Genomic DNA, 15280 nt, shown 5'->3' on the forward strand with positions numbered 1-15280 from the left:
TTTTGACTCTGTTAACAGGATCATGTTCCGTTTTTGTTTCCCCCTCTTCAATATACAGGAACCTCTAACCCCTCAGAAATGTACTCATCACATCATTGTTCGAGGTCTTGTGCGCATCCGCTGTGTGCGGGAAACTGAGCGGATACTTCATTTTATGACCAGGAAAGGTCTCATTAATACAGGGGTTTTGTCGGTTAACCGGGATCAGTTTCTTCTTCCCAAAGAGTACCACAATGTAGGTGTTTGGAAACTTCATGTCCTAAAAAACTAGCTCCAGAAATTTCTGATGGGACAAGGGGAGGGAGAATGAATGGAGAAAGGATTCCTTTTAAGAGTACGGGGTAAAGGAGGGGGTCTCTAGAAACCCTTACCCATGTCCAGACACCTCTTCAAGTGGGCTGCTTCCAAAGAAACATCAGAAACTGGAGCAGCAGGCAAATTCTTTGGCTGATATTGGCCATTGTGGCCATCTCCAATGCCTCAAAAGGCAGGCTGAGGGGTGGGTGGGTCGGAAGTGAAAAAATTCGGTAGCAATCCATTATGGGGAGAAGATTTGGCAGATTATACTACTAAAATGAGTGAAGCTTCCTGTCAAGAGAGAGCTAATGTACAACATCCAGTTAAGGTTAACCATCTCCTGCCTTGTGGATGGGGTAAATGCGGGGAGGGGGAATTAGATTTTTTGGGTTTTTAAAAAACGTAATCTAAATAATTTTGAGTAATATTGGGTGATGAACTTCCCACCCCAGTCCTATTTTTAAACAGATTTTATTTGGGGAGGATGTGATATTTATAATAACTATTAATGTAGTTTGGCATTCATAAGCTTGCAGCTACTTGCATGGTGATGAGTGAGTTACTCAGTAACACTTTTATAAAGCCAGATTATTACGCTATGTGTCATCTGTGGAAAAAATGGCAGTGTGAATGAATTTGAGACACCAGTGCTTGCTTAATTTCATCTGTGTGGTTGCTAATGGAACTCTTCAGCAGGTGCAGGATTTTATCCATACACTTATCCAATTTATGTATTGTCTTCTAAAAATACTGGTCTTCAAAGAACACTATAATTACCTTTTTCTCTTCTTCTTCGTTTAAGAAATCTGTAATTGTGGTTGGGGCTGGTCCAGCAGGATTAGCAGCTGCAAGGCAACTTCAAAACTTCGGAATTAAGGTAAGACCAGTACATATAAAGAATGACATTTGAATACTTCTGGTGCCTCCAGTGAGGGATGTGCGAATCAGCTAAATATGAGCACATTGAAGTCAGTGCGTACTTCCATAAATATTTTCCCAAATGTTCGCGTCTAGTTTGCACATCTTTGGAATGTACGCATTCCTCTCTCATTGATTAAAGCATATTTGTGCGCATTTTTCAAAAGTACACATTTTTCATGTGCGTTTTTCAAATGTATGCATGCTGCTGAATGCAATTTCTTTGGTCTACAAATCACCTTGCGAGCTCACAAATGTATTGACCACGGATTTCATCCGAGTCCGTGTTTGGCCTGGAAGGTGTGAACTGGATAAATCCTGAAACAAACTTCTCACGCATCCCTACTTTTCTTTTGACATATCTCATAGGAACATAGGAAACTGCCTTATACTGAGTCGGACCATGGGTCCGTCTAGACCAGTATTGTGGAGACTGACTGGCAGCAGTTCTCTGGTGTTCCAGGCAGCATTCTTGCTTGCCCTACCTGGAGAAGCCAGGGATCGAACCTGGGACCTTGTGCGTGCAAAACATATCCTCTATCACACTGAGCTAGGGTCTCCATTGTGCTCCTGCCACCTGATCCAAGATGTGTCCTGTTTTAGGGTCTAGGCCCAGTCGCATGCATTGTTCTGTGGCAGCCTTCTTCAATGTGGTGCTGCCCAGATATGTTGGACCACAACTCCCACCATTCCTATCTAGCATGGCCCTTGGCTGATGCATGGCCAGGGAGAGACCTTTAGTTGCTGAGAACCAAGGTTGATGTTGACATGACATTATTACGGAGGGTGGGTTTGTCATGCATGCAGCAAGCTTATCCAGAAAATGACCAATGTGGCTTGTCTGCTCACAATTCCCTTCTTTTAACACCTGACGGAATGCCTCTCCCGACATGAACCTACCTGTACACTGCACTTAACATCTAAGGTCCTCCTCTGAGTGCCTACTCCGAGGGAAGCTTGGAGGATGGCAACAAGGGAGAGGGCCTTTTCAGTGGTGGCCCTCCCCAATTATGGAATGATCTCCCCGATGAGGCTCGCCTGGCGCCAACATTGTTATCTTTTCGGCACCAGGTCAAGACCTTTCTCTTCTCCCAGGCTTTTAACAACATTTAACAATGCTAAGTTTGTTTGTTTTTTAATGGACCCCAGAACTGTTGTTTTTAAATGGATACCGTTGTTTTTATACTGTTGTTTTTTTACGTTTTTGATGGTTTAAAATTTTGAATACTTTTTTAATGTTCACTGTTTTTAACTCTTGTAAACCACCCAGAGAGCTTCAGCTATGGGGCGGTATATAAATTTAATAAATAAATAAATTTAATAAATAAACATGACCTTGACGTCTCAACTTGGTAGACTGAATCTTGGCCTAGTGCTCTAAGGTTCCAGATTCAGGAGAATTCACTGCAGGTTTCAGTAATTATAATTCTGTTGGAAGTTTGGTAAACTCTTAGCATAATGAGATATAATCGTCCTTTGACCATTCTAGGTTATCATGTGAACTATTGAAAGAGCAACGTTTTGCCGCAATGTTTCTTACTCCATTCCAATTTGTGTGTTACAGGTTCTCGTGCTTGAAGCGAAAGACAGAATTGGCGGGCGAGTGTGGGATGATAAGACTTTCAGGGGGCTCACTGTGGGAAAAGGGGCACAGATTGTTAACGGCTGTGTCAACAATCCAGTGGCACTAATGTGTGAGCAAGTGGGTTTGCATTCTTATTGTTGAAAATATCGTATTTATGAAGCATATGGATAAATGCTTGTAAACATAAATCTCTTCGTTTCATAGTGGTTTTTTAGGCTCCTGTAGTCCAGTGAAAGAGCCTAAAGGGCAGCTTTGGAAAAGTAACTGTTCCTTGGCTTTACTTTACCCTTTGTGAAAGAGCAACATTAAGGATCTACCTCGCAGGGTTGTTAGAAGGAATGAGAAGAGTGGTTGATATCCTTAGGCACAGGAAATTCTAGAGATCTTAATGTTAAAACGTTGGCCAGTGCTTGTTAAAACATTGGCAATCAGGCTTTCTGTTCCTGAAGTTCTTTCTCACTTGATAGCTCTGATCAGCATACAATGCTAGCCTTTGCTTTTAGAATGATGGCTCTTTATAGTTTATCTGAAGTATTTATTTATTGAATTAGTTCCTGAAGTTAGGCTCATTACTGCTTATTCTAAAAAAAAGAAAAGAAAATACTTCTGATTTCCAGAATATAAACAGTATTATTTGGAGTTGTTGTTGTTTGATAGTATATTTAACTATGCATGTTTGCATCCCATAAAAGTAACTTTGATTATCGCTTCCTCCGTTTCCAAAAAATAAAAAAACTTCCTTCTAAAGCTGGGCATTAAAATGCATAAAATTGGAGAGAAGTGCGACTTGATCCAGGAAGGTGGAAGGATAACTGATCCTACAATAGATAAGCGCATGGATTTCCATTTCAATTCTATCCTTGATGTTGTAGCAGATTGGCGAAAAGATAAAAATCAACATCATGATATTCCTCTTGGAGGTAAGGAGAAAAGGAGAGAAAAAAAGAAATAATGTAATGGGGACAAAGGAATACCATAGTTGTGGAACTAGTACCTGAAATTTGCGCTTTTCTGTTCCTTTGTTTTGTTGAAGAAGACTGGCAAATCCTTTGGGTACTCACAGAGTCCTTTGGAGTAAGCAAACAGTTTAGGCCTTTATGGATCCCAGCTGTTGAATTGAAATCCTGTATAGAATATCGGGAGTAATTTCCGCAGAATTTCAATGGAAAAGACATTTTGCACAAAAAGGCTTGATTTAAAAAGAATGAATACTAAAAGTATATTTTACCAATTAGGCTGCTGAAAATGAATGAAAGTATATGTTAAATGAATAATGATTGCTAACCATTGAATAAATGTATCATTTGCAGATAAAATCCAGGAGATCTACAAAGTTTTTATTAAGGAATCTGGTATCCAGTTCAGTGAACTGGAGGAAAAAGTCCTTCAGTTCCATGTCAGTAATCTTGAATATGCCTGCGGCAGCAACCTCCATGAGGTGAGCATGGGATGTTAGCTCATAACGACAGAACGATCTGTTTAAAATATATGCACTTTTCAAGCGTCATAAAATGGAGTCAAGATCAGCTGTTTCTATATGAAACTAATTTAGTTATGCTGTGGTCTGGCAGTGCTTCTGGGAAATGATAAATCTAGAACTGGATGTGGACATGGACTCTGGCAAAAAATGACTCCATAGGGCAAGGGTGATGGGGGAACCTCTTTCAGCCTGAGGACCAAATTCAGTTTTGGAGAGGCTCTTGGGAGCCGCATTCCATTGTGGATGGCACCAAAGCCAAAGAGTGTGGGGCAAAAACACCCCTCCCCCATATATGTTAAAGCTCTTGCTGTCAGTAACTAACCCTTTGGAGGGGCATTTCAACCTTTTAGAATGGGGAAAAAACTGCACAACTGCTGGGAAGCCACCAAAATATTAGTGGTTGGGGAAGGGAGTGGAGCCAGGGAAAGGGGTCATGGCCCTCTGGGAAACCCCAGAGGGCAGATTGGGGCTCCTGGCAAGCCAGATTTGGCCCCTGGGCCAGAGGTTCCCACCCATGGCATGGAGGCAGCTCTGCACAGACAGCAGTGGAATCTGTCATAACACTTTTATCTGTGCTTTTTGAGTGCGTAATGCTGACATGTGCTAGCACATCATCCCACCTTTGTGGCCAGACTTGAGGATTTTGCCTCAGAAACCGTCCTCACCAAGCTGGAGAGAGTGCCTTGGAATGCTAAGTCCTGGGCTACGAGCTAGAAGGGATCCCACAGCCCCTCACTCATATGCCAGTGAGAAGCATGGAGATTGCCCTGCAGAGCTGAGAGCTGAGAACACAAGACAGAAGAGGAAACATATCAAGTCTAGTTCAGGCTCTAAAAAAATCCGCTTCCGTCGTTTGTGTGTTGAGCTTTGTCACTGATTGATGAAGGGAATTATGCTCTCTTTACAGGTTTCTGCCCGCTCTTGGGATCACAATGAATTTTTTGCTCAGTTTGCTGGTGATCACACACTGCTTAGCTCAGGGTACTCTGCTATAATTGAGAAAATGGCAGAAGGCCTGGACATCCGGTTAAAGGTTCCAGTAAGTATCGAGAAGTGGAAGAGGAGCCAGTTTTCTTTGCTTCGCCCTGGAGCATTCCATCTTACTAGCGTTTAGTTTGCTTCTCTTTGCCTTAGAATGTACGTACAGAGGAAACTTAACAACTTGAATTTTCCAAAGTTATTTCCATCACTATCCACTTTAGTATTTTTGTGAACCGCCCAGAGAGCTCCGGCTATTGGGCGGTATAGAAATGTAATAAATAAATAAATATTTAGTATCCACTTTGGAACATATGAATGTTTCTTCCAATGGCTTTTAAAAAATATGTTTTAGAACTTTTTTCACATACTACTCTACATACTTACATTGTGTCGCAATGCCTACTTTGCACATTATGCTAAGCCAGGATTTAGGGTTATTGTATGAGCCTCTCTGAATCCTTTCGCTTCCACACTCCCCCCTCTCCCTCTTGTGTAAACTATGATTCAGTTTCATTGCACAATTCTTGTTTGTTTATTTACTTATTCTTGCATGTATATCTCACCATTTTTCCTCTTGCAAGGAACCCAAAGTGGCCTACATGGTCATCCTCCTTTCCATTTTATCCTCACAGCAACCCTGTGAGGTAGGTTAGGCTGAGAGTCAGTGACTGGCCCAAAGTCACCCAGGGAACTTCATGACCATATGGGTGAACCTGGATGTCCCAAGTCCAAGTCCAGCACTACACCTCATTGGTTTTCAATGTAAATGTTATGTACAAATCAGGAATCGTGGTTCAATACAAACTATCATTTGTTAAACAAACCAGCAACACAATCCAGTGTTTGTTTTTGTTGTTGTTGGTTTGTTAGCAGTTGGCTAGATTTTGTGGTAAGCCACAATTCCTGATACATACGTAACACCAAGCCAGGAACTGGAAAAAATGAAACTGAATAATGGTTTATTATTCCACCTGGCTATGCAGGAGGAAGAGAGGGAGTGACCCTGAGGCTTTCCTCAGGTTTACAGAGCCCTGTGAATGTAATTCTTCATCCCAATTTAGCATTATGTGTAGGGTGACCATGGGGAAAGGAGGACAGGGCTGTATATAAAAGGGAATTTCAGCAGGTGTCATTTGTATGCATGCAGCACCTGGTGAAATTCCCTCTTCATCACAACAGTTATATATTTATTTATTACATTTCTATACCGCCCAATAGCTGGAGCTCTCTGGGTGGTTCACAAGTTAAAGCTGTAGGAGCCCTGCTCTCTTTTGTATCTGGTCAAGAAGGCAGGGCTCCTGCAGCTTTAACTGTTGTGATGAAGAGGGAATTTTATCAGGTGCTGCATGCATACAAATGACACCTGCTGAAATTCCCTTTTCTATTCAGCTGTTAAAGGTACAGAAGCCCTGTCTTCCTTTTCATATGGTCACCCTAATTATGTGTAAACACCATATATATGGATTTTATTCTCTCAGGTAGGGTAAAAGATATATATTTGCCAAAGACAAACATTTTAAAATGTTGGAACAAATATTTGGAATCAATGACGCATCAAAGCAATGGGGTTAACAATTGCTCAGACTGCCTACCACGCAAAGGGAGAAAAAACATCACTGAAAAATTGTTTTCATTCTTCTTCTGAGTGATTGTTCACATAATGAGCTTATCCATGAGCAGTTAGTTTAACTCTAAACCTTGGTTTTTAGGTTCATTTAAGCCTCAACTCTTTTTCCCTAAAAAGAAAGCTGAAAAATATAAAAAACACAGGTTATAAAAATTGTACTACTGTCTTAGTATTATAGAAACATGTGTTTCATGATGATTCCCCACTTCTCTTTTTAAACAGATCCGTAGTATTGATTATTCAGGGGAAGAGGTCCAAGTGACTGCAACAGACGGAACTCTCTGGACAGCACAAAAGGTGATGTGTCTCATTTATTTATTTATTTAAAATATTTATATCCCGCCCTATATCACTAAGATCGCAGGGCGGCGTACAGATAAAAACATACAGTATAAAACAATAAATATACAGTTATAAAAACAAATTAAACCATAATCCAAGTTAAAACAATATATAATTTAAAAGCAATAGATGCAGTTAAAACAGTTAAAACAATGTGCCAGTGAGTTTAACCATCAAAGGCTTTGTTAAAAAGGCATGTTTTTACTTGGCGTCGAAATGCAATCCATGTTGGTGCCAATCGGGCCTCCGAGGGGAGGGCATTCCAGTCGGGGTGCCACCACAGAGAAAGCCCTCTCCCTTGTCCCATCATAACGTATATGTTGCATTGGTGGGATGTGGAGAAGGGCTCCTCCAACAGATCTAAGGTCTCGGGCAGGCATATATAAGGAGAGGCGCTCTCTCAAGTATCGAGGTCCCAAGCCGTTTAGGGCTTTAAACGCCATTACCAGCACCTTGAATTCCGACCGGAAGCGTATAGGCAGCCAGCGCAGTTCCTTTAAAACTGGTGTTATGTGGGCTCTGTAAGATGTACCTGCCAGCAGTCTAGCTGCTGCATTTTGCACTAGCTGCAATTTCCGCGTCGTCTTCAAGGGCAGCCCCACGTAGAGTGCATTGCAGTAGTCTAATCGGGAAGTTACCAGTGCATGCACTACTGTGGCTAGGTCTCATCCTTTTCCACTTCTGCTATATATTTTCAAGAGTCAATGTAAAGGCCACACCTCACAGTTTACAACTTGGGAGACTGACGATAAGGAGATGTTTTGGTTGCAGTACCTAAGCAAGAATAACTTCACTCTTTAGTGAACTAGTCCAGCAGGATAGAGCTATTTACTGAGTTTCAGTTGCCATTTCACCAGCTTCCCCCTCACCCTACATAAATTAATACTTTCTACTATGAATCCTCAACACATCCTTATACTCATGTTAAGGGTTCTGTTCTGGTTGGAAGTGCTGGGTAGGAACTGAGAAGGTGCATTGTGGAACCTGCGCCTCCAGACTCCTTTACTGTAGCTTCTCAAGGTTGCCCTGATCCTCTTCCCCCCACTCACTGCTGAATTTCCCCCTGCGTGTACTGTTTACTCTCTCCCTCGTAGAGATCACTCTTTCCCTGCTGGTGCTAGCAGCAATGAAAGCACAATCTGTTTCAGGACTGCTGGTGTATATGTGTGTATATGCACATGCATACGCGTGCCTGCATCTGTATGTGTGTGGGGCCCCCAACCCTCGAAGCCAGCATCACATGTGGTCCTTGGCACCGAAAACATGGTGCATCCTTGTCCAAGGGAAGGAGCTCTGGCAAGTCAGCAGTTCTCCACTGAGTTTTTTAATATCCATTGTACTCCAAACTTTCCCAAAGAGTATGTATTTTAGATGGGAAAATGTAAGGAGTAGTTGTGATGGTCAGTTGCAGTAAAAACTTTGTGGAGTCCTGGGGTATGTTTTACAACTAACAAATTTATCACGGCATGAGCTTTCATAGGCGGGATGCCTAATTCAGGAATGGGGAATCTCCGACCCAAACCAAACCCAGCTCTGAAACTCTCCCTAGGCCACCCCCCCATCCCACTCACACTCCCTCCACTGGCCCTACTCCATGCCCACCACAATCACCCTGCAGCAGTCCCAGCAGCCGTGGTCTCTTGTGTGGCACTGAAATAGCCTCTAGTGAATGAGAACATCTTTGGCGATATTTGGAACTCTCACGTGGTTCTAGAAGGGCTTGGTCTTCATCAGTTCCTCTTGGCAGCACTCAGAAGCTCTCCTGCAAGCACTCCACCCACCTCTCATTTCTCCCAAAGTTGTTTCAAAAAAGGCCTGTTTTGGGGGAAGTTCCTGCTTGGTCATGTCTAAACTAAAAAATCTGAATGCTAAGAGTTGTAGGGGCCAAGCGTGGGGAAGGGATAGTTCCCACTGATGGAGGGGATATTGCACAAGTTAGAGCCAGAGAATGCCAACTTGTTTTCCTGTTCCATAACAAGGGATGTGGGGGCAGGTTGTAACTCTGTTTTTTCCTCTGACAAGAGCAGAATTTAAGTGACCAGCTGAGGGAGATGGAATGTTGTGCGTTTTATCCAAATGTGTGCGTATGGCTAGACATTTTGTCAGAAAATATGTATTTTAAAGCATGTTTTGGTATTTTTTTGAGCTGAGAACTTGATTGCATAATTTGGAGAATGCAAAGTCTGAAAGATAATTGTGTTCTGATCTGCACTACACGTTAGTATAGGAGGTGTGGATTAGGTCAGTTTGCACTGGAATTCATGAAGATAATATTCCTCAAGCCCTTCCTACTGTAGTATAATTAGAACTATTCTTCTTCTGCCAGGTTTTAGTGGCCGTACCTCTGGCTATACTACAGAAAGGTGCCATCCAGTTTAATCCATCCTTGTCAGAGAGAAAAACGAAAGCTATCAATAGTTTAGGAGCAGGAGTCATTGAAAAGGTAAGAATGCATCTTTCGTATGGGGATGTAAAGTGGAAGATGAGCAGTAGTTGGCTTGTATACCACATTCTCCAATCTGAGCCTTCCCAGGTAAAATCCCTTCTCTTAGTTCTGTCACCATCGGTAGACACCATAAGCACAGCACATTTCATTGGGGTGTGCACCCAGGGACCTTTTTTTAAGATGATTATTTATTGAATACGCAAGTCATAAAGGACATTATTTTTATTCATTTATTTATTAAACACTGTAGACACTGATGCTCTACTCTGCATTTGGCTTGTCTGACCATGGGAGGGCCATTGCAGTTGGGGGGTGGGGGCAGTGGAATGAAGAGACGCTCCTCAAACCCCAGACTAACAGCCAACCCTTTGCATGTGTATTTGGAAGTAGTCCTGAGTTCATTGGGGTTTACTTCCTAGTAACTGTAGATAGGAGTGCAGCAAAGGAGTAATTAATTGACAAAGAGGTAATTCTTAACCCTTTTCTCTAGATTGCACTACAGTTTCCTTACAGATTCTGGGACAGCAAAATTCAGGGAGCTGATTATTTTGGCCATGTTCCACCTAGTTCCAACAAACGTGGACTCTTCAGTGTTTTCTATGACATGGATCCACAGGTATCTTAATATATAGCATGAAGACTGAATATTGACCCTTCCTGTTCTACACATTTGGAAAAATTAGAAGCTTTAAAATTTCTCCTCTTCCCTTTGTTTTAATATAAACCAGCACTTAAAGAATTTTCTTTATGACTTTCCAATGTAGAAACCTAACTGATTCATAATGAGATTTTTGTTTGGAATGTATTCAAAATGATTTTCATTTTTTTTAAAAAAAGTATTTGCCTAGTTATAATAGAAACTTTTTTTAAAAAGCCTAATTGTTCTACACACATAGAGACACTCTGCTTCTTTCAGTTAAGGCAATTTTACAAGAGGTGCCGGTAATTATGTTTTACGGACTGGTTAGGAGAGGCTAATGGAATTACATTGTATGAGATTTTTCTTTTTTCTGTTTTTTTCTCAGCGGAAGTGTAGTGTTCTAATGTCTGTAGTCACTGGTGATGCTGTTAAAACTATTAAAAACTTAGAAGACAAACAAGTGCTACAGCAGTGCATGATTGTACTCCGTGAGCTGTTTAAGGAACAGGTAGGTCTGTTTTTCTCAAACAAGTGGCATGGATGCAACACAGATTTAAAGCAAGTCTTCCACAGGACACCCTTAGCCTTTGCATTATGGATGAATGAATCTGTCCATTTGCATTCTTTCAATACGAAGTTCATTCCATTTCTACATCACTTTGTGAATTTTTTAAAAATTCTGCAGAAAAAAAAATACATTTTGCATGCAATTTTGTTCAATATCACATTTTTGCAAGCCATGCATTTTATCACTGTTTTTACAAATATATGCATATTTATGTGAACTGTTGTTATTATTATTATTTATTTATATAGTACCAACAATGTACTTGGTGCTGTACAAAATATACAAATAAAACAGCAATACCCTGCCTAGAGGCTTACAATCTAAAATCACATTTAAACATATGAAGGGGGGAAGGGGTTCACAAAACAGAGATAAGAGAATAATCATAGTAATAAGAACAGTAAATCAAGCTAAAATACCAAAAGCTATTGAAAACAAATGAGTTTTCAAGCGCGTTTTAAAATCTACGATGGAACTCATGGTACGTAGATGCTCTGGAAGAGCATTCCAAGCAAACGGGGCAGCCAGAGAGAATGGGCGAAGCCAGGCAAGAGAGAGAGAAACTCTTGGGCGGGAGAGCAACATAACATTTGAAGAACGGATATATTCATTTTTAATGCATTTTTATTGAGAAACTCCATCGCAAAATTCTAAGAAGTGCAAATACTAAAGCGTAACTATTCGAATTTGTGCATTGGTTTGGGAATTTTTCTCCATCTCTATTTTATATCTCTTTATTTTATATTACCTAAGAAAGGTATAAAATTAAAGACTATATATCTAGAGGTCAGTCATCTCTAGCCGTTTATATGTATACGTCTCTTTCTATCAAAACTTTATACTGTTTACCTAACCAGTGTGGAAGGTTATACATTTTGGTTTCAGTGAGGCTGTTGTTTAAATACTCTAGTGGTAATGCCAGATCTTATGTTAAATCGTTACGATCCCATCATGGTAATGTTTTTGCTCATTTATACCTTGCAGGACACACAATGACATTTGTTGCAGTATTTTGGATAATGTGGAATAAAAAGCAGGAAATAACACTATGAAAGCACTATATGGAATGTGTAACGTGCCCCAACAGTTATCAATGCACTTCAATACTGCCATAAAGCAGTAGTGCAGATCTTTCCTAAAGCATATCAGTGCGTGTGCATGCATGCACATGGGTTAGGGTATGTCTCACAGAGGTATTCCTTTTTGCTTTTCTTTGTAATACAGGAAGTGCCAGACCCGGTTAAGTACTTTGTTACACGATGGAACAAGGACCCTTGGATCCAAATGGCATATACTTTTGTAAAGACAGGGGGCAGTGGTGAAGCTTATGACATCCTTGCCGAAGACATACAAGGAAAAATCTTCTTTGCTGGCGAGGTGAAACCTTGATTATGTATATATATTTCCAATCGTCCTGAAAACTTTATACTTTATACAAGCTAGACAGAAAGGAAGGCATCCATGTTCTGAGGAAGCATTGTGGAAAGACATTGGAATCAATATGGGTAGGGTGCTAGTCTAGGACCTCACTTCAGGTCCTGTATGAATGTGTTAGATCCGTCATCAAATCTGAGTGGCAGTGGATCTCCAGAATCTGAAAAGAACTTTTGTAGTCCTGCTAGCTGGAATCCTTTTAACTGAAGGTGTTGGGATCACATGCATGCAAAGACCCATTTCAGCCTTGTTTCAGGCCTGGTTTGGGGGAATGAGTGCTTTGGTTGTGCTGATTATGTTCACCAGTGGGAGGATGTTCCTATTGTCTTCTGAGAGTTCTAGGAGAACCATCTGATGCTATTGAGCATGGTATCATCCTGGATTGCCTGAGAGAGTTCAGAGGTACTATGTTGTATTGATACTGGTACTACTTGGCCAGTAGTTCCAGATAACGGTGCTGGGGGATTTGTGCTCCATGCTTTGAGAATTAACCAATGGGGTATCGTTTCCATTTTGTTCCCCATGTTTAATATTTACATGAAGATTCTGGGAGAGACTATGAGGAGCTGTTGTTTGATGGCATCATTACGCCGATAATGGCCAATTATCTCTCATTTCCCTTAATCTGGTGTCTGGAGTTACTCAATGAGTTCGGTAGGAGTTAATAAAACCATCAACAGCTCAGTCTAAATAAGGCTGACATGTTGATGGCGGCTGTGTCAGTTAACCTAGGAGTACCTGATAGGCCTGTTCTGGAGGGGTTATGTGTCTCTTGAAAATAGGTTTGCAGCCTGGGGATACTCCTGGACCCAGCACCACTGCTGGATTCTTGGTATTGTCTTTGGCCTTTTTCCAGCTACATGAGGCATCCTTTCTGGGTACATGGGGATGTCCCCTGAAGAGTGTTCTGGAAACTACTGTGGCCTAGACTGCTGTGGTGAGGTTGCTGAATGTCACCAGCAGGTCTCCCAACACAATTCAAAGTGCTGTTTTTGACCTTTGAAGTCTTGGATATATGAAGGAATGCCTCCTCCCATGAACTGTCTTGTGCCCTGAGATTTGCTGGAGAGGCTGAGCTGTAGCTATAACCATCTTCTGAGATGGAACATATGGTTACCTAATTAAGGGCCTTGTGTGGTAACATTGTAGGACCTTGTGTAGAACACCTTCTGGGGGAGACCTCACTGGCCAGTTCCTTGTTTTCAGAAGGAGGGTGAAGAAGGCCTTCTATTTGTATTCTGCTGCTTTTTAATATTTAAACAAACTACCCTTTTGTTACTTTTTATTGTCTGGTGTAAGTGATTTGTGGTTTAATGCAAGTCCTGTATTTTTGTAAATTTGCTTTTATGCTTTTGTAAGCAGCTTTAGGGACCAATGTTTTGGCCAAGAAAAAGAAATAATAAAGTTTGATCTCATCAAAACTTGAAGCTTCCTATGTGGACATGTGTATATTGTGTCTGACTAATGTAGTTTATTCTCATTTTACAGTCTCTCACATTATTTTTCTGTTTTTAAATAGGCCACAAACAGACACTTTCCACAGACAGTCACAGGAGCTTACTTGAGCGGCGTTCGAGAAGCAAGCAAAATAGCAGCATGTTGAACCCTAAACTACTGTTTACAGAACTTTCTTTTGTTCTTTACAACAACTTCCTTCAGTTTAAACCAACTTTCAGGGTTAGTATCATTGCTCCAAGTGGTGCTTACGTCTGTGGTACTTAAAGAGACAATCTTCACCTCCATTTTTTGTTCCAGTTTTTTTCATTCTTTAATACCCGAGGAAGTAACGATGTTGAAGTTTTATTAGCATAGCATGCTAAGGTAGTAATTATTTATAAGCAATGCCACTGGACAGATGAAAACATTAGTGTTTAAACTTCCCTTTTGCAGACCATTTGAGTAATTATTATGTAAGGCTGGAATGTACAGTACTTAAAATTTTTGGTAGGTAGACTGTTAAATAGCTCATATGTGGTCAAATGGTACATCAACAAGAAAGACAGCAGGTGTCTCCAATCATGTTTTGAAGAAAGGTATGTTATTTTAAATTAAACTGCTGAAGATGCTCTTAAATACAATCATAGGGTTTATTGGTGGTGTCCTGTTTTTTAAAAAACAAAATATATATAAAACATTCCCTTATAAACTTTCATTATTTACATACAGGAAGCACCATAAAAGCATCTGTTGTGTGTATACTAGGATGACACTTGGCATTTGCTGATAATGTAAATGTTGATTTTGTGTCCATTTCCTTTTCATGCAGTGGAATTTCTAAATCATAGAAGCTGTATAAGTGTAATCATTTATACACGTATAATAGTGACAGTATGGTGAAGGTCTGGCAGTTGAATGAGCCATTCACTTTTTTTGTTTGTTCATTTAAAAATGAGGTAAAATTGTTGCTTTTTATGAAGGGTTAAAATATGGCATCATCCAGACATAGTGAAGCATTGATGGGAGATATTTATCTCTTTCGCTGAAATCAGTGGGACTTGAAAGTACTTAAAAATGGCTGGATTGTACCTATAGTTGTGAAACATTTTACCTGTGGTCAAAAAGTCTGCTGAAGAAAAGCAGTTTGTATTCTAATTAAGCAGTATCTAAGTAATTAAGAGTTTTACATGGTTGAAGTTATTCAGGTATGTACATAGCTCTTTTATCAGCTAAGTTTTGTTTTTTCTTTTGAAAAATAATGGGAAGTAATGACAGTAATATAGCAGCATTGGCAGCCATTTTTCTGTTACTTTCCAAAGAACCTTGAGAAAATGTGTGATTGAAAAATGTTGTTCATCTTTTATGTTTTGATAGCAGAATGCCGATATGTAAAGGTTTTGAAAGATGGAAAGCCCTGAATTGTCTTTCGGTTTATACGATCACTGTAGAGGACGGATTGAAAAGTGGTCATCAGTTAAGAAATTATCTGGGTTTACTTTATAGCTGAACTGCTGTTATTTTACTA

At 40.4% G+C, this 15280-nt stretch overlaps 1 protein-coding gene across 2 annotated transcripts in view; it reads left to right on the forward strand.

Moving 5' to 3' along the window:
• The window catches only part of KDM1B (lysine demethylase 1B), a 33527-nt gene extending 18247 nt beyond the window's left edge, over positions 1-15280 (forward strand). For both annotated transcript variants that reach the window (XM_063130437.1, XM_063130438.1), the window contains 12 exons: positions 59-235; positions 1100-1174; positions 2780-2917; positions 3549-3720; positions 4111-4238; positions 5188-5319; positions 7111-7185; positions 9557-9673; positions 10167-10292; positions 10702-10824; positions 12109-12261; positions 13838-15280. In XM_063130437.1, the coding sequence (XP_062986507.1) occupies positions 59-235; positions 1100-1174; positions 2780-2917; positions 3549-3720; positions 4111-4238; positions 5188-5319; positions 7111-7185; positions 9557-9673; positions 10167-10292; positions 10702-10824; positions 12109-12261; positions 13838-13921 (1500 nt within the window). In that variant the 3' untranslated portion in view covers positions 13922-15280. The remainder of the gene's footprint in view (positions 1-58; positions 236-1099; positions 1175-2779; positions 2918-3548; positions 3721-4110; positions 4239-5187; positions 5320-7110; positions 7186-9556; positions 9674-10166; positions 10293-10701; positions 10825-12108; positions 12262-13837) is intronic.

Source organism: Elgaria multicarinata, chromosome 7 (assembly GCF_023053635.1).
Source record: "Elgaria multicarinata webbii isolate HBS135686 ecotype San Diego chromosome 7, rElgMul1.1.pri, whole genome shotgun sequence".
Classification (NCBI taxonomy): domain Eukaryota; kingdom Metazoa; phylum Chordata; class Lepidosauria; order Squamata; family Anguidae; genus Elgaria; species Elgaria multicarinata.